The sequence below is a fragment of the Herpailurus yagouaroundi genome, unplaced genomic scaffold (assembly GCF_014898765.1).
Source record: "Herpailurus yagouaroundi ecotype Mexico unplaced genomic scaffold, PumYag 100, whole genome shotgun sequence".
In the NCBI taxonomy this organism is placed as follows: Eukaryota; Metazoa; Chordata; class Mammalia; order Carnivora; family Felidae; genus Herpailurus; species Herpailurus yagouaroundi.
In genome coordinates, this window is record NW_024412391.1 from 47894812 (window position 1) to 47919229 (window position 24418).

Consider the following 24418-nt stretch of genomic DNA (forward strand, 5'->3'; position numbering starts at 1 on the left):
GGAGGAGAGCATACCTTATGTCATTAAAGGGAAGAAGTAAAAATAGATGTTAGGGTGTTGACCTCTTTTCACGGGTAATTTTGTTATTTTATTTATAACACAATCACATGGTTATACTTGACGATATAGAAGAAGACTAGTTCCTAAAAGTAAGAGGGTTAGAGGTGCTATTAATGGAAAACATTAGTGTCAGGGGGAGAGTTCATGGCAGACAAAAGTGACATCTATACCATATACCTACGAATCAACATATCTGATACTTAGCATCTTCCAAAACAGTATCTCTTATTTGTCCAAGTTCGTTTAATAACACTACCATCCAGCCAGCTATCCAAACTAACTGTGGGAAAATTACACACTCTTCTTGTTTCTTCAGTCTTACCCCATAATTATACTTCCTAAATGGGACTCCAATCCCACCCTTTCACCTTCTCCCCACATTACTTCTTTACCTCAAGCCACCTTCATCTCACTCATGGGCTATTTTGACAGTCTCCTCTCCAGAGGAACACTATTATCAAGACTAATCTGATCATGTCACTCTCTTGCTTCAAACAGCAAAACAAAAACCTTCAGTTGCTTTCAATTGCCTGCATGATAAAGCCTGGCAGGTTATAAGATACTCCATGATCTGACCCCTAGTTTGCATCTCTGTTACTTTTCTAGTGTCTTTCTATTCTCAATCTCATTGGTGTCGTGCTGTTTAATCCTTCTGTATTGTTGCCAATTGCTGTATTTTCGCCAGGAAAATGCCACTTTTTCTTCAAGGCTCATTCTGGGAAGCCTTCTCTGACCCTCTGCTTCTTCCACTAGAGTTTACCACTCTCTCCTTTTGCCACCTTTATAACTTATTCATTGCAGATATTTGTTTACTACACAGTCTCCATGATGAGACGGTAAATCCCTGAGGGAACTACGTCTTTCATCTACATTCCTAGTGTCTGACACAATGTAAATCTTTAAAAATATTTACTGAATGAAGAAATGCATTAATTGAAAAAACCTATCTTTTGTGTATTGATTCTCTATTATTTACTACTATCCCTATCATAAAGGTATATAAAGTGTAAGGAAAAAAATTTTTTTCTGAGCTTGCTTCTTTAGATAGTAAGAGGAATTTCTATTGTAGTTTGGATATAAGTCTTTATAATATCAAACAAAATTTGAATTGGTTTTATTTCAGGTACAGTTAATTTTTTTCAGTTTTTATTTTAGTCATCTCAGGCTGCTTTAATAAAGTACCATAGGCTAGGTGGCTTAAACAATAGATATTTATTTCTCACACTTCTGGCTAAGAAATCTAAGGACAGGGTACCAGCAGATTTGATTTGTGGTGAAGGCCCTCTTTCTGGCTTATAGGAAACCACCTTTTCACTGTGTCTTTCCATGTCAGAGAGTGGATTCTGGCCCCCTTCCTCTTTTTAATAAGGGCACTAATCCCATTAAGGAGTGTTCCCATCCTCATGACCTCATCTAAACCTAGTTATTCGCAAGGGTCCCCAAATGCCATTATATTGGGGAATTGGGGCTTCAATATATGAACTTGGGAGAGAACATAAATATTCAGTCCAAAGTATCCCTGTTCCTTTTTTACTCTTGGTTCTAAAGAGTTCTAAGATCCTTCTCAGTATTAAATGAATTTTTATTTTTACTTTAAAGTTACTTTGAATTGAAGAAAAATAAAGTTACTTTGAATTAATGATATTCTCAAGGGTATATTTTTGAAATGGTCTGTGATATACTTTAGCATGTTTAAATGAAGGCTCAGATTCACTGAGTGGGGGAAATATTAAGTCCTAGGTAGTAATTGCATGTGGGAGGGGGTAAATAATGACAATCTATTGACTAGTACTATCATAAGTGAAGTTTTATTATATCAACCACAACATGTTATGAGAAAACAGCTATTTTCTAATTTTATTAAAAATAGGAACTTACTTTTGTTTGTTTTAAAAGCGGTGCGTGTTGATCATAGAAAATTTAGGAAATACATATAAAGAAGAAAATAAATCTAGAATCTCAAGGCCCAGAGACAACTCTAACTTTGTGTATGATCTTTGGGCAGTAACACACACATCATTCACCTATTTGTTTATTCCAAACATGTGTTATGTACAGTTTTTACCTCTGCCATTTAAATAAGCTTTCAAAACGTCATGTTTAATTGTTTCATAGTATTCTCTGAATGATTTATATGATTTGTTCTCTGTGTTGGACCTTTAGGTGACTTCCTATTCACTATAGTAAATACACGTACTCCTTAAATATTCTTCATTATAATAAATACTTTAAATTTCAGCTTTTTTCATGGTAGTTTCTTTACAAAAATTAGTAAAATCTGTTGGTCTTTAGGATTCTACCTTTGATGTTATGTTTAAACTTATAAAGAATATGTAACTACTTGCTTCTGTTTTATTTCTCTTACGGTTTTTTAACATTAAAATTTTCAATCTACCTGAAATTTATTATAGTGTATTATATGGGACTTGAATCTAATTTTAGAGTATTTTCTTGGAGCCTGCAGTTTGTGTCAAGAACTTTGTCAGGAATAGAAGATCATACCATAGATCTATTTATGATAAATAATACCAAATTTCATGTAGTAGGTTTTATGGTAACTAAAAATTATCAATTATTGGATTGATTGAAATTAGTGAAATAACTATATAATAACATACCTCTAGCTTTATATATTTTTTCCCCTCAGTTTCACTTACCTAAGAAAATGTTCTAGACAAATGTTCTGTTTGGATAGATTCTTTGTTTCATAGCTATTAGGTTTGTTATGAGAGCATATCTAGTACATTGTTTCCTTATAAATGTTAAAAAAAAATAAACTACCTAAATTTTTACCAATTTGACAAATATATTTATTTTGTTTTTTCTAGAATCTGTGTTTGTGGCTATCCCCGACAACATGTAAGAAAATACAAAGGAATAAGTAGCAGGATACCAGTTTCTTCAGGGTTCATGGTACAAATGTTAACAGGAATTTATTTTGCTTTGTAAGTTCATTTCATATACAGAGTAAATCTTTGATCTCTCTGGAAAATCATAGTCTGTTGTGTTAGTGCTTTTGTTATTTTATAGTTATTATATTAGAATCTCATTGGATAAACAATCAGCATATTTTTGTGAAAGAATATGAATCAAGATCTTGATAATAGTTTTATTACTTAAAACATATCTCTTAATGTTCTGAAGAATTTGTAACCAACTAAAACACTTCATCTTTCTTTAACTCAAGGACAGAATGAAAATTAGCAACACCCACATATACTCACAGTTTTTTCATTACTCTTTTTTTTTTTTGCTGTAATTTCCAAATAGCTTTTTTTTCCCAATGAAGATCTTTTTCCATTTCCAGAAATTTTAAATCTTGAAAAACACTTAGAGCTTCTTTGATCATAAAGTTTATTATTAATTTACTATTAATTTCTAATATTGATGCTCAGTCTTACTTAGTAGTGCCTTAGATACTGGTATTTGTCTTTGAACCCTATCTTCTACTATATATATTTTACTATACTTTACATTATATCCATTCAGTACTTTAATTTGTCTTAGCAGATTATAAGCTTCTTGACTAAAGGCAGAATTTGTGATCTTTGGGCTAAATATGGCCTGCTGCCTGTTTCCTTATTATTAAAACACATTTACATCTGTTTGTTTACATATTGCCTATGGCTGCTTTTGAGCCACAGTGACAGAGTTGAGTAGTTGCAATAGAGATTGTATGGCCCACAAGCCTAAAATATTTATTATCTAGCCCTTTAAGAAAAAGTTTATCAACCCCTGCATTAGACCATTAATATTGTCCCACAGCTCGTGGATGCTCTGATCTATTTATTTTCTCTCTTTATTGCTTTGTGTTTCAGATTTAGTAATTCCTATTGACCTATCTTCACATTCATTGATTTTTTTCTTGATGATGTTGAGTCTATTAATGAGCCCACTGAAGGGGTTCTTCATTTCTGTTACTATTTTATTTCTAGTCTTTTCATTTGACTCTTTCTTATGGTTTCCATCTCTCTGCTTAAATCACCATCTGTTCACACATGTTTTCCGTGTAACTATTTATCATAGTTATTTTAATTTCCCTGATAACTACAGAATCTGAATCATCTTTGAATTTAGCTCTATTGTTCTTTGTCTCTTGACAGTGGGTTGTTTTCTTCTTGCTTTTTGTGTGCCTTGTAATATTTGATTCATTATCCTTTTGTTCATGGATAGAACAATAGTGACTGAGGTAAATATTGTTTATGTCTAGAAATGGGCATGCCTCTTTTCTTCTAGGCTTCTAGTGGAGTTATTATGGGCAGGAATGAGCTGAGGTTGGATTTTGTTGTTGCTATGGTTACCTTCATGGCACCACCTACCTCAGATTCCTCTCATGGTCCCTGGCAGTTAGGATGTGAGCTGGATTGCTGGAGGGTTTTTCTCAATGTTCTTGCTCCATCCTCAGCTTTTAGCTTTTCCTTTGTGTCTGTCTGTACCTCACAGACGATCTTTCTTCATGTCTTATTCCTCCTTCAGCAATAGAGTACTGTTGCTTATTTCTAAATGTGTACTAGTCTAGGTGGGGGGTTTGGAGGAAGTGGTGTTCTCTGTTGCCTGGTCCAGCCTCAGTTATAAGCAGGCCCTGTGTCCCTCTATCTGGGATTCAGGAAAGGAGGGTAGCTCTTCAGTGGTCCTGTCCCTCCTCCAGTGGTAAGAGACCTTAGTGGTCTCAACATAGGACAATTTCCTGATCCTTTCCCACATGTAGTTTTTTCTTTTTCTTTCTCTCACTGCCACAGTCAATCTTCACCTCTGCCCTTGGGGTGAAAGGGTTTGATACTCTCTCCCCAGAGGCTTTAAAACTTTGCTTTCACTTGAGAAAAAGGTTGGCTGGGTCTTCATGCCTTTCTTGCTCAGGTGGCTACTCTTCTCCTCTAGGCCCGAACTACCAGAGCAACTTCCTCTGGTCCCTTACCTTGCCCCCAGTTTTTCTTATGAGTGCCTAGAGGAGGTTTGTGGTAAAGAGCTTGTGAGTGGTTATGAGCTCCCCTTGTATCTGCTCCTAGAGATTCTATACTCTAGTGCTGGCCCATACTTGGCTTTTAGCAATTTGTTTAAAAAGTTTAGCTCAAGTCTTCTAACCTGCTTGCATTGTGGCCTATCTATCTTCAGAGGCATCTGTCTGCCCTTAGGTTTTAGGCTACTTGGCTGCCCTGTGACTTTAGCTCCTTGCTGGATTCATGGAAAGCTAGGATTTTCTAGATTATCTGACTTTATCTTGTTTTTAGGGTGGATAACAGTGCTGTTTCTACTTTTTAGGCCTCACTTGCACCCTTGATATAATTCATACTTCTTTATTTTTGTTGGCAGATGACTAAATCATTATTTCTGTGTCCATTGTTATCATGTATCTAATTTTTAGAGTTTGGCCATATCTTTGAAAATGAATATGCATAACATACACTCTTCCCCTCCCCCCCGTATCTATCTGATATTTGCAGCATATATCATATACAGTTCTAAATGACTGTCAAAATGCAAAGAAGTAATTACTTAAGATACTGCAAGCCACAGTAGTTGTAGAGTCTCACTAAAATCTGTGGGAGTTACAGAGTAATTTGACCATAAAGTGTTCTGAACATTATTCTATGATATATAATCTATTATGCTCCGACTTGTTTTGAAAGTGTAAAATGCTTTGAGATTGCCTCTTTTTTTTTTTTTTTTAATCTGGCTATAAATAGACATGTTCTTTAGAGAAGAAATATAGATCTATAAAATTTTCTTTGCTATTAATAGCATTTTCAGATAAAATTGAAAGGAATTCAGAGATATAAAAATAAGTTTTCAAGGAGGGTGGCATGCTAAGCAGTGTGCTAATGTGATCTATTATTTTACTCAGCAAACATTTTCTCATTGTATTTTGTTCAAATATACAGAATCAATTAAAAATAATTAATACTTTCTTCATTTAATTTTATAGTTATAATGGAGAATGGGATCTAGCTCAAAAAGCATTGGATGATATTATATACAGAGCTCAGCTAGAATTATATCCAGAGCCATTGTTGGTAGGTGCCTCACTTGTTTATGTAAATTGTGTAATTTAAGATTTCTCATTTTAGAACTATAAATTGAGAAGTAGCCATTCATAGTGCATTAATGCCATTAAACTCAGTGATTCATGCTGTTATACTAGACAAATTTTATGCTTGAAAAGGTGTATATAATGGAATTTGAGAATTTCATTAAGCTAACTTCTGAGATATTTAATAGTCTTTTAAACTTACAAGAATGTTCTCCTTAACATGCTAGAGCTGCACTTATGAATTAGCATTAAGCATTTAGAAATATAATTTCAATATTTTGGAATTGTAAATTTCATCACTTACATATTATTTTTAACCACAGTTTCCAGGGTGCCTGGGTGGCTCAGTCGGTTAAGCATCCGACTTTGACTCAGGTCATGATCTCACGGTTTGTGGGTTTGAGCCCTGCGTTGGGCTCTGTGCTCATAGCTAAGAGCCTGGAGCCTGCTTCGGATTCTGTGTCTTCCTCTCTCTCTGTTCCTCCCTTGCTTGCACTCTGTCTCTTTCTCTTTCAAAAATAAATAAACATTAAAAAACAAAAAAACGATAGTTTCCTTCTGAGCTCTTACTCCTTATCCTAGAAGACTTACTTATCACTTTAGGAAATACATTGGAGAAAGTATGATTTTATAAAACCTGTTAAAATTTGGCATTTTATTTGATGTAAGGGTATAATACGTCTGTTAATACCAATCTGAAACTGTATTTTTTCCTTAGGTTGCTAATGCCATAAAGGCTTCATTGCCTCATGGTGCCATGAAGTCTAGTAAGGAGGGTACAAGGTGTATTCAAGTTGAAATCACACCAACTTCCTCTAGAATATCAAGAAATGCAGTAACCAGCATGTCAATAAGAGGTCATAGGTGGAAAAGACATGGTAAGAAATAAAAAAGTCTTCAAATTAGAGGATTGTTGATTCTATCACATTTTTGTCTGTATTTATAGGGCTATAACTTCTAACTTTAGTAAATTAATATCATAGTGGCATGGATGAAAGCTGTTAGATCAACTCCTAAATCATTATCCACAAGTGATAAGCAGTAGGGAATATAGCTCCTTATGTTACATATATGAATGAAAATTTATTTAAACATTGTATTTGTTTTTAAATTTATTTCAATAGAGGAGGAGAGTAGGAAAATGCATGTTAAAATTATTCACACATGGGTTTCTGTTCAAAACTATTGGCAAATATTCCTAAATGTTTCTTATTTCTCAACTCTTTGGCAAGTAAACTTGCATATTGAAACAGAACAAGTAGGGGCGCCTGGGTGGCGCAGTCGGTTAAGCGTCCGACTTCAGCCAGGTCACGATCTGCCAGGTCACGATCTCGCGGTCCGTGAGTTTGAGCCCCGCGTCAGGCTCGCGTCAAGCTCTGGGCTGATGGCTCAGAGCCTGGAGCCTGTTTCTGATTCTGTGTCTCCCCCTCTCTCTGCCCCTCCCCCGTTCATGCTCTGTCTCTCTCTGTCCCAAAAATAAATAAACGTTGAAAAAAAAAATTAAAAAAAAAAAAAAAAGAAACAGAACAAGTAATAGGGACTTTGACATTTTCTTTTGTACTTCCTGGCAAAGAATGCCATTTTATTGATACAACTCTGGGCATTTCTATTTACTGGAAGTTAATTTTCTTACAAGATTTTTTGTTTTAATATTTCTCCTTGATTTCTTCATTTTACTACTTAAAAATTCTACTAGAAGTTTATTTTATTTACCGTGGCCTTCTTAATGCTTTCTCGCTTCTCTCCCTTTTCTCAAGATCTATTATTTTTAATTTAATTTCTTATTCTTTTGGTAACTCCCCTCCTACCTACAAGTTACTGTAGTGGCAAGAATCAGTGTAAGATTACTATCACCTCTCTCAGAAGGTAATTATAGGACCAGAAGCAAAAAGCCACTTCTGTGCCCCAAGCAAACATATATATTACTGTTTTCTTTTTCCTGTAAACTGTGATGAAAATGGTAGCTCCTATATTTGGTTCCAGTTGTTTTTATGGTCTCTGCAGAGAAATGCGAAAGTGAGAAGAATATTATTCATGGTGAAATAGAAAGTTCGTAATAAGAACATTGTTCCTACTTAGGAAATCTAGGAGATAATATGTCAAAAGGGAATGGTGATGGAAAATTCCAGCTTACCCAATGATCATTTTCATTTTTTTAAAGTATTGTGACAGTTGTTGAAATTTCTTTAGAAAGGCATAAAAGAGGTGATAATGTTTGCCATTAACAAGGCAAATTTTGTTACAATTTAAACATACAGAGTCTAAACATACTTCAGTTTCTTCAGTGAAAATTATGCTACTGAATGGGACTAGATTACAGGTAAAAAGTTGTTTAATTAGTATGATGGCACCCTAGACTTCAGATTTCTGTTTTGGCATTAATAGGTGAAAATAGGCTTACAGGCAACGAACCAGATCATGTGGCTCACTGTGGCCATAATCGCTCCCAAACTACTATAGGAAATGCAAAGAATGAGTTTTAATTCTTTTTCCACATTCCCTTCTTGCTCATTAGGTGACCGGGGAATTAGATAAGAGTATATAAGTTCTGCCATTAAATATATGAAATATTGAAGTTCAATTGCATCTATGCATGTGTATGTGAGAAAGAGGTATGTGTATATTTCCATGCATGCATTTAACAGAACAAGATGTGTACCCTGCAGTAAAATAAAAGCAATTTTCTAGAAATATTTTATAGGAATAAATTACCAAAATGAGAGAGAAGACTACCTGAATATGCTGTATCTATTTGATTCTTACTATCTTCCAGATTCCATGTGGCTACTGTTTGAGGAGTTGGTCCTGTGTCTTAATGCGATAGCCATGTTAAAATAATCTCTTTTATCAGCTACCCCTTATGCTCATTCAACCCTCAAAACTCTAACACTTGGATAACTCCCACTTATGTTGACAAAAACATCACAGATGAGGATTTAGAAGAGAATGAACTATTAAAAAAGCAAGTCAGGTTCACGGAGACATTATAGAATATGGCTTATCTTGTTTACCACTCTTCTGTAGTTGTGAATTCTCTTTTTCCAGTGACTAAAATACTCCTACTTTAAGATACTTATTTATCTCTACAGGTAGGTTGCATTCTCCCTTTTAAGGGTAGTCTTGGCTTCCCTTTCCAGAGCGCTGTTTTTCATTGTTAATCCCATCCTATTGAATTAAAAACTACTGTTTTCCATCTTTGTGATCCTGATTCCTACTTGAACACCTTATTGTTCTGGGCTTTCTAGCCCACTGGCTTCTTGTGGGGAAGATAGGTAACTGTGCTTTGGTTGTTAAATATATAGGCAATTCTTAAGTTATAAATGGATTTTTTTATATATTAATTATATAAATTTTAACAAAATTTACTTTTACATTAATTTTTGCAGAAACAATGTTAAAGGGGGTTTGTAGATTTCAGGGTGAACCACAAAAGGCTTTCATCCCATAATGTTTCTGAAGCATAGTGCTATAGGATGTAGGTTTAGTTTATGACTCTGTGAGAGCACATTTAGAGCTTCTTTATTTTATGAAACTGTTTCCTGTTCCACCTGTATCCTTACCACTCTCTTACCACACCAACCCTCGCAGGAGGAGGGATTTCATATCAGACCCCAAACTGTATCACACAGTAGGAACATGGAATATGCAACTCTAAAACAGTGATGATGAGGGCTGGGGATAGAGAAGGGACAAGACACATGAACTTAAGGCATATTTCTTTTTTTTTCCTTGTCTCTTTCTTTGTTATTGTTAGTGCCAGGAAAGAAGAAAGCAGTTGGCCCTTTTTTCTTTCCGTGGGTCTCTTCCCTTTTTCTTTTCTGTTTTCTTATATATATGTCTTTTTCAAAAATTGAGATATAATTGACTAGTAATACTATGTTAATTTCTGGTGTACAACATAATGATTTAATATATGTGTATATTGCAAGATGACCACCACTCTAGACTCTACCAAGTCTAGTTACTATCCATTGCTACACATAATTACACATTTTTTTTCTTGTGATAAGAACTTTTAAGATCTAGCAACTTTCAAATATATGATACAGTATTATTAACTATAGTCACCATGCTATACCTTACATCCCCAGGACTTACTTATTTTATAACTGGAGGTTTATACCTGGTAACTGTTTTCACCCATTTTGCCCACCCCACCCCACCCCTGACCTCTGCCTCTGGCAACCATCAATCTGTTCTCTGTATCTATGAGTTTGGTGTGTTTGTTTGTGTTCCACATACAAATGAGGTCATATGGTGTTTGTCTTACTCTGGTTTGTTTTACTTAGCATAATGCCCTCAAGATCCATCCACATTGTTGCAAATGACAAAATTTCCTTCTTTTTTATGGTTGGATAATATTTTGTTGTATACATAGCACATTTTCTTCATCCATCCATTGATGGACATTTTTTCTCCTTTTTCCAGCCTATCTGGGGAGAAGAGGGAGAGGAGTAAATGAGGTTCTCCTATGGAAGCAGCCAAGCAGAATTTCTTTTTTTGTTTGCTTATTTTCTTTCCATCTCTTGTTATTAAAGAATATAGATAATTAAGTCATATATTAGTATGTTTGCATATCTGGGTCACCAAAAATTATATATGCAAACAAATGCATTAAATTAGAACAATTAATCACATATATTCTTTTCTCTTATTGTAACAGAAAAAAACTACCTTTACAGCAAATGCTAACTGATATTTTAGTGATTTTAAAGTTAATTTGGAACAGTTTTAATTTCTTACATTAAATTTTTTTTTTCCTGAGCTCTTCTAGAATGTATTGCAGATCTGCCATTCTTTTCTTTAAGTTAAGAATTATCCAGGGGCGCCTGGGTGGCGCAGTCGGTTAAGCGTCCGACTTCAGCCAGGTCATGATCTCGTGGTCCGTGAGTTTGAGCCCCGCGTCAGGCTCTGGGCTGATGGCTCAGAGCCTGGAGCCTGTTTCCGATTCTGTGTCTCCCTCTCTCTCTGCCCCTCCCCCGTTCATGCTCTGTCTCTCTCTGTCCCAAAAATAAATAAAACGTTGGAAAAAAAAATTAAAAAAAAAAAAGAATTATCCAAAGCTTATGTTTTAATGGAAAGTATTCTTTTGAAAGGTAAAAAATTAATAGTTTTAACATTTCCACACATTTCAGAATTTATATTCTTATTACTATTGAAAAACAATCCAAATTTCTAGGATTATATTTTGATCAGTTTTATTTGCTTGGCCCTTTATTTATATAATAATAATAATAGACTTTATTTTTTAGAGCAGTTTTAGGTTCACAGCAAAATTGAATGGCAAGTGCAACATCCATGTACCCTGTGACTCCTGCCACGTCCCCCTCCCCCCCATATATGTCCTCCTCCACTATCAACATCCTATGGCAGAGAGGTACATTTGTAAGGCCCTGTAATTTTACTTTTGACCAGACAGTGTATCCTCATATCAACTAAATAGGGTGACTTTTAAGGAAAGTTTGGTTTCTACAGACTTATTAACTTAGACATGTTTGACAATTAGCACATTTGCCTAATTTCCCCCCACTTCTCACTTGATTATTTTACTATTGTACTGATACGGCTTAACTTAATGTTGTGTTTTTAAACTTTTTAAAATTTGTGTATACATTTCTGAGAAAAGTTTAATGACTTTGTAATTCCATGCCAATACATATGTTTGGAAAGTAAAATTACAATGTAGAACTGCTGCTTTTGACTTTTAAGGGTCATCATGTCAGAATTAATAGTTTTATTTATATATTATTAATTCTTTTGAGTATATTGTGTTTTACTTAGTGTATATTTTTTAAACCTAGATTTTCAGATGACCTACAGATTGAAGGTTATTTAGAAAGTTATAATTTGAAAGTAAAATGCAACTAGGAAAGGATAATAATAATCACTTAAAAAGGATTAAGGTAAGGGAAGAAAGAGTAGATTATAACCAAAGCAAGAATCAAAATGAAAACTCCAATTAAAAAGAAGATAAAATAGTGAAAAAGATTATTGAAAGTTTTAAATTAATAATAAAAATGCAATTCTATTACATATATATTTCCTTTAAAAAATAAACATAAGTAGCTAAAAAGAAAACAGAAAATATCTCTTTACAATTATGCTTCAATTCTATAGTAATTCTTAAATGTTACTTCTAAAAGCTTTCTTCATCATCTACCATTTCAGCTATTAATAGACCTTTTTCTTAAATCCCTGAATGATTTTCCACCACTTTAAGGTTCTATTATACAATCTGTACTTATTTATTTCCTTGTACTTTTTCCATTCCCTCTCCTCTTCCAGAACAAATTTAATTGCTGTTTTTTTGTCTGTCTCCCCGTGCCCCCCACCCCCACCAACCATTATGACTCATTCTTCTTCCACTTAAAAAAAAAATATCTATACTTGGAAGAAGGTAACCAACTTTTCTCTGTTCTTTTAAAACACTTGTTAAAATATACTTCTTTGTTCTAGAAAAGTCCCCTAATTAAGTTATGGTTGCAAATAATGAGTGCTTATAATTTTTGCCAACTGGTTATCTAATAAAAAGGCTTATCTAGTGAAATCCCAATTCTTTATTACTGCCCACCATTGTTTCTACTTGTGCATTTATTTGTGAGATAATGAGGCAAGTAAGTGAAAAACATTTGGTATGATTCAAAGCATTACATAAAAGCCGATTGTTAACTCATTAAGGACTATTTAATTTGTTTCATTAGCTACACCATAATTGTATTCTTGGTAAGTTTTTATTAGCTAGCTTGCTATTCACATGGTCCTGTATTTGAGTTTTTCCATAAAATGATGTTTTTTGAAACTTATAGTTTGGATTTTCTCAATTTGAGATAAACATTTAGTGTGAGTAAGTATCAGACACAAAAGTATACATGTGTTATATAATAGTAACAACCAACTTAATGATTTTTTTTTTTTTTTTTTTTGGTAATTTTTGCAGCCCTGAAGTATAGTATCCTAATCTGACATTTATATTACTGTTACAGTCTGGGCTTTTTAGAAGGTTGTTTTAATACCTGTTGTCTCACTTAATCCCAAATTAACATGAAAATAGAATAGATTGAATTTGTATTTCTCATTTATTTGTTGTTACAACTGTTTGCCCAGGTAGGTATCAATAATAAGAACAGTATTTATAAATTAGGTCCTTTTATAACATTGTATTTCATGACTTTGATTTAGTCAACAATACAAAGTTTTAAGTAGTGAAAAAGAACTAAAAAAAAGAACTACATATATATTTAAGTCTTCAACTTAATAATACAAAATAAGTACACTGAGGATTTTAGGGTACTTAATAAATTATATGAAATGTTTAAGTGAAAAATAAAATTAAATACAGTTTACATAGATTAAGTCTAAAAAAGTGAAGTTTCATGTTGTTATAGCAGTTTGATCACATTTTTAGCATTAAGTTTCTATTTAAGGGATATTTAAATAAATTTAAATGATTATAGCAAAATTCAAAGAGATCTGTGATTATACTTTTTAAAAATGATGAAAAGTGTGATTTGTTTTAATTTGTTCTAGTGGTTTAGTACTAACATATTAGATGAGAAAAGAAAAAGAACAATAAAAAGATGCAGTTCATGTTGGAAAATAATTTATTGATATAGAAATTATTATTAATTTGATTATCACTAAATATCTAACTGTTGAACAAGTCTGAATAATTATAAGAAGTGTATTTCAGTTAAATATTTTAGAAAATTATTATTTGTAAATATTTCCAAACATTTAAGGTAGACTCTTCCTATATTATGACATTATGAATGTCATGTCTTTTTTTTTTTTAATTTTTTTTAAACGTTTATTTATTTTTGAGACAGAGAGAGACAGAGCATGAACAGGGGAGGGGCAGAGAGAGAGGGAGACACAGAATCTGAAACAGGCTCCAGGCTCTGAGCGGTCAGCACAGAGCCCGACGCGGGGCTCGAACTCACGGACCATGAGATCATGACCTGAGCCAAAGTTGGACGCTTAACCAACCGAGCCACCCAGGCGCCCCATGAATGTCATAAGTCTTGAGATGTCACGTTTATTTTGTGAATCTGATTTTATGAATTTATGAGAAAAACATTCAGTTGAGGAGAAACAAAATTGCTAATAGTTATGAAAGCATTTTGATAAACACAGAACTCATAATTTTAAACCAAACATAGCAAACTCTTAAGAATTGGTTATTGGAATTTCACATCTGTAGATAGAAATGTATAATGCTTATGTATTTATTTTAAAAGTTGCCTTACTTGTTAAGGAAATTAGAAAAAATGATCTGGCAGTTTTATAAAAAGGTTGAAATGTTTTTAGAATCATTTTGAGATGCTCCATTATTTTCAGATTCTAAAATACTATTTGAGGAATAAATTTTCCTTTCCTGATATAGATGATAAAACATTTGGACCAAAAATAAGCATTTCTTTCTAACCAAAATTAGCTCTGCATGAATTTTAACTGGCACTCTTGGTATGAATCTTTATGGTCATGGAGGACAAAATAAAATATTAGGAAATATTAGATGATCACAAGAAAAAGGACAGATTAGCCAGAGCTAAAATATCATGTTGTACAATTGACACATATAAATAAACATTAGGTTGAAAGAGAAAAGCCTCAGATATCCTGGCTTAGCCAACTTTAGAAGAAAACAAAAAAATCTTAGTCTATTTCTAGGGAAAATGAAATAAAAATGCTTTTCTATGCAGGGTAGCAAAATATTTCAAAATTATTGGTCTTATGAGGCAAAAACACTTATTTGTAAATTATTGTGTTCTACATTTTTTGTTAAGGAGGCCTTCCATTAAGGAAGAGTTCTTGCTATGGTTAAGGATTTAACCCCCCCCCCCCCCCCCCGCTCCCCAACCATCACACTTTTAGGAGCATTTGTTACACATTGCACACAGAAGAAGAAAAAAGCTTTTATAGATAGTTTTGTAATACATGTTGCTTACCTGGTTTTGGTGTGTCTGGTCATGAGGATTTTTTATCATCATGAAGGATTCACCTGTTCTGGCAGCATCCATATGTTACACATCTCAAAGAGATTTTTTTTTAACCTGAGACCTAATAAGGACAACAAAAGAAATTACTGAGAATGACTGTATCAGCCTCAGTAAGAAGAATTGTATCATTTCCTATATACACAACAAAAGCTAAAGACTTGACTGATATTTTCTTAAGGAAACAGGGAATAGCTCCTAAGCAGTATGTTTATAAATAAATCATTCTAGGGGCACCTGGGTGGCTCAGTCAGTTAAGCATCCAACTTCAGCTCAGGTCATGATCTCATGGCTTATGAGTTCAAGCCCGGCATTAGGCTCCGTGCTGACAGCTCAGAGCCTGGAGCCTGCTTCCAATTTTGTGTCTCCTTCTGTCTGTGCCCTTCCCTGCTCATGCTCTGTTTCTGTCTGTCTCTCTCTCAAAAATAAATAAACATTAAATTTTTTAATTAAAAAAAAATAAATCATTCTAGTCCATACTGTGTTTTTCTTGGTGCCCCAGACTGCTCTTTTTTATCTGGAACGTCTCCTTCTGGCTTCAGGACCCATATTTCTAAGTCTTAATGTTTGTTGATGTCTTTACTCAGATTGCAGCTCATTAACTGCAGGGTCCTTATTCCGTGTTTCTATGGCAGCTTTGATTTCTTATAATCTGCCTTGCAAATTGCTGGCCCAGGCTATAGATTGTTACAGTGCTGTTTTTTCTAACCCAGGGCACGCTTCATACTCAATATTTTGTGTTACATAAGTAAGACTTCTGTTGATAAGAAATGCTAATAAAATACACACAGTTTATCTGTGTACCTGTCAATGGGTGTGCATTGCAATCAGAACAAAATACAAGGTCTACACTTTGGCATAGGTGATATGGTATCTTGCCTATCACTTTGACCTGAAGTGAAGACCAGACTCATCTTACTTTCTAATTCTTCAACACACTAAGCCATTTCTGTCTTAGGAGGTTCATACTAGTAATTTGAGATATTTGAGCAGAGGTTTGAAAGATGAGAAGAAAGTGCCAGCTTGAACTGTCTTCTTCCACATCATTATGTAGACAGTGACTTTTCATCATTCAGATCACATCTCAAATATCCCTTTCTCAAAGAGGTCTCCCCAGACCATTCATCTTAAGTAGACTTTCTCCCCTACCATCCTTCTTTACTCTTTCCCATTATGCTTATTTTCTTCACTGTATTTTCCATCTAAAATTCTGTTGTTTCCTTAATTCCCATACTGTAGTGTAGGCTCTGGGAGGGCAGGGTCTTTGGTTGGCCATTGTATCCCCAGCATCTAAAACATTGTCTGGCATATAATAGGTGCTCAATACATAGTAGTTGAATGCATAAGTGAGTGAATGAATGATAAAGAAATTTATAATATAGACTGAGCAATTCATTCCTTCTTTTTTTGAAAAACACTGTAACAACATGATAGTAAACTGAGTAGAGGGATATTCACTTTTAATCCCAATTCTTAAAGAATTATCATTTTATAGGTTTTTGCATATGTATATGTATTTTTCATAGTTGTGCTCTATTTAAAATTTTTGATGTTTTGCTTTTGTTCATTTAATGTTGTCAGACATTTTCCTAAGTTCTCCTAGTAAGTCCAGTTGTTTTAATGGCTACATAATACTACATTGACTTGATATTCCATCATTTATTCAACCATTTCCTTAACATGTTAAATAATTTGTTTCTAACTTTTTGCTATTATAGATAACACTGCAATGAATAGCTTAATGACTATAGATAGCATTTTTCTTCTACTGAATAGGATAAATTATAAACATAAGCTGACTAGATTAAAAGGTATGAAGCTGTTCAAATATATTATGACATTTAAAATATTTATATCTTATAAATTGCAAAGGAATGTATATCACTTTATTTTAGAGCTTACTCAAAAATACTTTTCATAATGTCAAAATGGCATGATGCAGATGTTTAAAGGATAGGTTAATTTTTAAAGCTTTGGCTTATTTTATTATTTTCACACATATTTATAAAATACTGTAAGTGCCTTGGGTCATAACCAGATTCCTTTTGACTTACAAAGTAGTCTTAGTACAAAGCTGTGTAGAGTCTATGGATAAATGATATTCCTTTATTTAAGTTGTCACTTTTAGTAAATAGGGAAGCCATAAAAAAAAAAAGCTATAGCTAGGATAAGGAGCTTCATGAGTGATGTAATGGGATAGATATTTGGGATAAGATTACATATGAGGGAAATCACAATTTTTCGTGATCAGTTTTAATGATATTTGCAATTTGTTTTACCTTTTTTTTTTTCTCAAAGCTGGAAGAAATTTTTTAGGGAAAAATGATTTGAGTGCCTTTGAGAACCAATTTGGAAATGTCTTTTAAAGTATTCTTTAACTCTCCTTATTTCTGTATGTGGAGAGAAGTTTACCTGTTTGTAGAGGTTATACAAATAAACTATTCTTTGAGACGTTTCTCTTTGGATCTTTTTTGAACTTTTCAAATTATTTGAAGTCAAATGTAAGTATTGTTTTTTATAGGCATAGAACAACCATGCCCCTTTTTGCATAGATTTAACATTAGATTCTGGGCTTTCAAACATTATGTTCTATTTTCTAATACCTTTATTCCCTTAAAACATCTCCTCTCTAATTTTCTTAAAGAAAGATTAACTTCTTCTCCTTTGCTATTTTATCTAGAGCATAATATAATTTATTTTGAACTGTAAATTTAAAAAATGTATATTTTGGACATTATTAAGCATTTTACTAAACCTGCATTTAGAAGCGGCTACTTCACTTTTCCAAAAGAGACTTTGCTTTTCTCTGCCATCTAAAAATTCTTATTAGCATAAGCTGTATATTATTTTTTTCTTTTTATGTAGTCAGGTAACACTTTCCTAGTTTATCTTTGTCATGTCTTCTCCATGATTTTTCACCTTTTTTGTTTTTAATAATATCACCATGTAACAGGACATTCATTTAATTTATCAAGCAAATGTTAATTGGGCACCAACTATATGCAAGCTACTTTCTCAGGTACAAGGTATGCAGGAGTGACCAGAAGAAAGTCCCTGCCCTCATGGGACATGATAAATAAATAATTGTATTAGAGAGTGATTAAGTGCTGAGAATAAACAAAGTAGAGAAGAGAGTGTATGAAATATGGGGGACATTGAAACTTGATGGGATGATCAGGGAAGGTTTCACTGAGAAGGAGATTTTTGAGAAAAGACCTGAAATAAGTAAGGAGATGAGCCATGGAAGTAGCTATGTGGGGAAGAGCATTCCAGGTCTAGGGAATAGCAAGACTGGTAAGAAAGTGTGTTCAGGGGGATTGGGTCACATGTGGGGGAAGAAACTGGAGAAAAAATAGAGAGCAAAATCATGTAGCAAATGTTGGAGTTATGTAGTTATCTTTATTCTGTAACTTTCCTGAGAATTTAACTCAAATTGATTTCGAATGAATTGAAGAGTTAGACTATAATATGTTAGAGTTAGACTATAGTATGTTAGAATTGACATTTGGAGTCAAAAGATTTTGCTGTTAACTCACCCGCTGAATAGTTAATTCTTTCTGAACTTCAGTTTCCTTGTCTGTAAATGGGAGAGAATATAATTGAATAATATACCCAAATACTCTAAAAAAAAGCTGTTTACTGCCGTTCAAATGTAAGTTGTGTTGTTTTTTATTCTGTTAGGCCACCAATGAATATCTTTTAAAATTTGTTAAATTTTAGTATTCATTGGCTTTGCTATGTCTGGATATTTCTACAGTTCACAATTTTTTTTGGACTAGATAGTCCCTTTAATAGATCTTTTGTGAAAAACCTTCTATAACATAAATGGACAGGTCTTGCCTGTCACCCAACAGCGCCATGATGATTTTACTCTCAGTTGCAGTGGCTTCTGGCATTTACCTCAGATTTTTACTTGCCTTTACTTTGAAGATAGCTATTAGCCAGGGGAAATAGGCCCTGTTGGAATTTTTTAATCTCATGGAGGTAAAACTACCTCACTAACATGCTTTGGCCTGTTTAGGAAATAAACATTTCATTTAGAGAACCTCTAGTCAGAGGTTTGTGAAGCTCTAAGTAAATGGGAAATTATTATACCAGCACATTGGCCCTCCAGCCCAGGGTAACATGAAGCTTCAAGGACCTCCTGAAGTGCGTATTGCTGCTGGGTATGAAGTACCTAGGACATTCATTATAACTTTTGCTTTAAGTTTTCAAAATTTGAAAGAATTTGTTAGAATAGAGCATTGGTTCTCAAACATTGCTGCACACTAGTCACTAGGACCTTTTAAAAATCCCAATGTCTAGGTCATACCTCATACTAATTAAATCAAAATGTCTAGCTTGAGAGCCTGGTAGGAGTAGTTCTTAAAGACTCCCAGGTGATAACAGTGTGTAGCAAAGTTTGAGATCCTTAAGAGTATGTGGCTCTGGCCTCCATTCTTTTACTACCTATTATTGTTTCACATGCTTTAGCACCATGAATGGGAGCTTGATAATCCTATCATGAGGAACATTTGAAAGTAGTAGGTAGTATCTCTCAAACAGATTTGTGTTCCACGTTTTTTTAAGAGCATGTACTGTTTTACATAGTCTTGTGTTGTTTTGAACTTTAATTTTCATTATGACCCATGGTAGATATATTTATGTTATTTTTTTCCATTTATTACAGATATTTCCTTGGCAACTTTAAATAAAGCCATGCTTTGTGATTTAAGACACAGAATAAAATGTTTACAAGTTTTAGCTGGTTAGGAGTTCCATTCCTTTGTTTTGATTACAATGGCTATTTTCAGAATAAAGGACCAACAGCCAAGTTGTTTTTCCAATCCATTTTTATTTTTCTCCAGCTTAGTAATGAACTGTTACAGGCTGGCCTAAATTTATGGTATGAGTACAAATCTGAAGGAATAGAATATTTAATTGTATTATAGCTGCATTAATATTTACTAATACACACAATGATTGGTGTGTGAGATAAAAACTGACTTGCAGCATTAGTAACCTTGATATTATGAGTGAATAATCATTTTCCCAATTTTGTAGTTTATTAGGTCAGCCTCATTGTAATTTAATTAAAAAAATAGAATTTTAAATGTACAAGGGGAATTCCTAGGTGTCTTGGTTCCTAATGTTGACAAGAGCCAGAGTTTTGGCTGTACATCCTGGAACATTTGCCCAGGGCTTGACCTAAGTTCCAGTGGTTACAATACTATCTTTAAACAATAGAAATTCTATTTTGATTTACAAAAAAATTTCTGTTTCATGGTCCGTGTCAAATGTGTGTGTGAAAAAATGCAGAACATGAGTTGATGCTCTGTGAGTTTTTTCATTGTCATTTAAAATTAAAGAACATGACCCTGCTGTTTCCAGTGCTGTCAAAGTAACGAAAATTATGGAAATTTCCACAGTGCAGATATTTGGCTTAATTCATAACATTCAGTTGTCCAATTTTTGTTTTGGATCTTTTGTTTTTCTTGTTTTGCATTTTTAGTTTGTTTTGTTTTCAGCCATCATTTTGTCTTATCATCTTCAATTCTAGAGCAACCTGACAACAGTAATGATACCAGTGAATTGGGCATCCTTGTCATTCCTGAGATTAGTGTCACAAATGTGGCCGGAGAGAGAACCGGGAATGGGGAAAAAGGCAGAACACTAGGAGACATTGATGCTCAGCATATACAGGGTGTGCAGGAAACAGCCACAGATCCTAGAACTGAGAGCAAAGGCTTGCCAGAGATCAGGAGGCAAAAATCTGTAAGAAAAATGATGGAGGATGGAATAAACTCACCTGGCAGAGTGCAGTTTTAGCAGAGCACTTTCTAGCTGCCCTCCAAGGTATCTCATGGCACAGGGCCACTGCTGCATGTCTTAAGCAACAGTTGCACAGTCACAGAAATTTTGCATGTCATCTAATAATCAAAATGCATGAATTATGCACCACAATTTCTCAATGATCTAATGCTCTTTGGAATGGTCGTACCTATATTTTCTCTGAATAAACTGTTATAAAAACTAAGGCAGAAGATTACTTCCACAGTAATTTTCTGCTTATATTTTGAGATCTAACATTATATTTTATCTTTATATTTTTAACATCTTTGATTTGAAGGATAATGTATATAGAATTTTAACAAGTTTGAACTTGTGATACTTAGGTCTATTTTTTTTCATCTTTGTAAAATAATCTAGAATGTAGAATGCAACCTTTAAAAAAATCTTTAAAATATCTTAATACCATTTTTTTAAAATTCCTTGGTAAGAGCTTCGATTTTATATTGCTTTGCTACTTGGGGAGACTTTACCCCTAGTTTTACTGTGTGATATTTTCCTTAATTGTTTCTGATCTTTTGCATGAACTGGAAGAGAAATCTTTCTTAAAACATGGAGGGTGGGGGGTGTTATGGCATGCTTTTTGTTTAATACACTCTAAATTACTCTTATTTAGTTACAATGAACTATTTTTTACATTTTATACAATGTTTCAATTTATCCTTTAATTTCGGTCTATAATGGGTTGTTTTATGTAATTATGCTAAAGTTTAAAGTATCATTGATTTGGTATTAATCATGAAATAAGAATTATTTAAGATACTTAATATTAATTAATCTTTATTATTTCTTTGTTTAGGAAATACAGAATTAACAGGTCAAGAAGAACTCATGGAGATATCTGAAGTTGACGAGGGATTTTATTCCCGGGCTGCGTCTAGTACTAGCCAATCGGGTTTATCAAACAGTAGTAACAATTCTAGTAACAAGACAAGTGTAGGAAAGACTCAGAGACGGTCAGGAGGAAGCAAAACTGGAGGAAAAGAAAAAGAAACCACAGGGGAGTCTTGCAAAGACCACTTTGCCCGAAAACAAACTCAGAGAGCCCAAAGTGAGAATCTTGAGCTTCTCTCTTTGAAGAGACTGACATTAACTACCAGCCAATCTCTGCCTAAACCTTGTAGCCATGGTTTGGCTAAGACAGCTGCAACTGTATTCAGTAAATCCTTTGAACAAGTCAGTGGTGTCACAGTCCCACATAACCCATCATCTGCTGTTGGCTGTGGGCCTGGGACAGATGCCAATAGGTTTTCTGCTTGTAGTCTCCAAGAAGAAAAGCTTATTTACGTTTCTGAAAGGACTGAACTTCCAGTGAAGCATCCATCAGGTCAGCAGAGACCTCCTAGTATCAGCATTACCTTGTCTACAGATTAATTTGTAATAGTTTTCCCACCTAACTAGTGAATCTAGAAATATGACTCTGCTTCTTTATGAAAGCACCCAGCATCTTTCATCCCTGTCCCAGGCAGGAGCCCTTGTGTCTTAAATTCTAAAGGCTACCTTGACCTTATGAAGGGAATAACGTGTAGGTTGTAATAAGGTCAAACGTGGTTCTGTTATTTCTTGGGTGTATTTTCCCCCCTTGATTTGAGTCTTTTTTTTTTTTTTCTTTATTTGTTTCTATGGTCTAAGATGGTCAGTGTCACAATACATTTTGGCAAGTTGTCTGATCAAATTGGGGACATCTCGTGAGGTTGTGAGTTCTTATTTTTTAATAACTCCTATTTTGGTAGTTGTATGTTTGGCCTTCAGCGTAAAAGGGAATCTCATGCATGGGAGCTGTTTTTGAAAGGAGGCAGAGGGTGCAACTCCAGGAATTCTGTAGCTGACTGCACAACAGGGCAGTCTGAAAATCAGGCATGTTAAAAAAACAAAAATGATGTGTATGAAAAGTACCTGATAAAAATGTTTGTAATCAGATTGTCCTTAAGATTAGTGGAATCATTTATATAAAGCACTGGAAAAAGCCTCGTAACTCAGTACCTAGACTATTATGTAATTCCAGGGGAAGGGTAGAGGGATTTCTGTTGTTATCTTTGGAACATTTTTATATAAAAAATCAGATTGCCAGTAGATGTGTTGTTTTGAAGTATTTGATCTGGATTGAGCAGGTGAAAATCCCTTTCAATTCCTAAAACGTAATCAGCCATGAAGCTGACTTACCCTGCTGCTTGACTTTGGAAATCCTAGGTAGTTTGGTTTCCTAGAATTCAAAGTACACATCATTGAAGTCTTCCTGGAAATCATCGTAAATCGTGCAACACAGCTCTCAAGACACCGGCGTCAACCATATAATATTGAATTGTTTGTCAGCAAATGAAGGAAATTAGGTAAATTTTTCATCTATAAAATGTCATGAAAGAAAGCATAATGAAATATGGACAAAGGACATTTATGTAATTAATTTAGGTTTATTTATGTTTGTGCTCTTAAATTTAGAATTGTAAAATATGAAAGAAGTTAAATAATTTGTTTGTGAACGGGCCTAGTTTAAATGTTCTTGTCATGGTAGAAAGAATAATCAATGTAGTTGCCCCCAACCAAAAAATAAAAACAAAAAAGGCAATATGGCAGAAGCAAAACAAACTTGTATGTAGCTGTAGAGAACTGTGTGACCTCTAGATAGATGTAAAATGTAGTATTTGCTAGTGCTCATCCTTTTAGCTGTGGTCAAGGCTCCCTGTAAATCAAGTGTATGTAACTAATAATTCAGAGGGAGAGAAAGAAAGCAGGGCTGAGGATAAGGGTAAATTGACTGGGAGGGAAGGCCTGTCTGTCCCCTCTTTGTCTCCTTCACTATTAATGCACAGTGGTTTCCTTATTCACAGTCCCTAGCTGTAGTTGCACAGAAAATGTTAGTTTTCCTTTTGTGCCTGCTTATGCAGAGCTCAAATGTGAAAAATTTGTATGTCCTAAAGAGTGCTAAAGCATACGCTATGAATGCAGTTTTGATCATAACTGCTTTGGCTACCATTTTAAATTTAAATCTTCAAAAAGCATGAACTAGTTTTCATTCATTAATCTTGACTAGAATATGGCTTTTATTAGAAGTGAATTTGAGTTTTTTAGTTCCACTAATAGAAATGGAATAAGATCTATTGCCATAAACTGTAGTTTAAAAAAAAAAAAGAAAAAAAAAAGGTAAGACTAGACCGTGAAACTTGATATTGTATTAATTTAACAGGAATCCTGTGTACAATTTAAAATATTTGTAAAATGTCACTGTGAATTTCCTTTTGTCTTTTTCTAATTCTTTAACAAAAAAATTCCCTCAGGCATATAGCTACTAACAATATTAATAGTCTTAAGAATTAATTTTAGAAGATTGGCCTTTTAAGCAAGTCAAGTGCTTAGGAAACATTGTAGAATAAATCTGAGGAAACAGCTGGCAGAAATGAGAGATCAGATTTTAATGATCAACTGCTGTAATGGAACCTCATTTTGGTATTATTCTAGATCATTGCTACTCCTACAGTCTGAGGACCAGTAAGTAGCATTGGCATCA

General features: G+C 33.9%; 1 protein-coding gene across 2 annotated transcripts in view; it reads left to right on the forward strand.

The window, feature by feature from the left end:
* The window catches only part of HYCC1 (hyccin PI4KA lipid kinase complex subunit 1), a 101959-nt gene extending 77906 nt beyond the window's left edge, over positions 1-24053 (forward strand). Inside the window, exons 8-12 of one of the 2 annotated variants that reach the window (XM_040472452.1) lie at positions 2889-3005; positions 5984-6071; positions 6807-6966; positions 20624-20919; positions 21713-21824. In XM_040472452.1, coding sequence (XP_040328386.1) covers positions 2889-3005; positions 5984-6071; positions 6807-6966; positions 20624-20892 — 634 coding nt within the window. In that variant the 3' untranslated portion in view covers positions 20893-20919; positions 21713-21824. Of the gene's footprint in view, positions 1-2888; positions 3006-5983; positions 6072-6806; positions 6967-20623; positions 20920-21712 lie in introns of both variants that reach the window. The other variant, XM_040472451.1, reaches the window with a different exon arrangement.
* Positions 24054-24418: the final 365 nt, after the last annotated feature.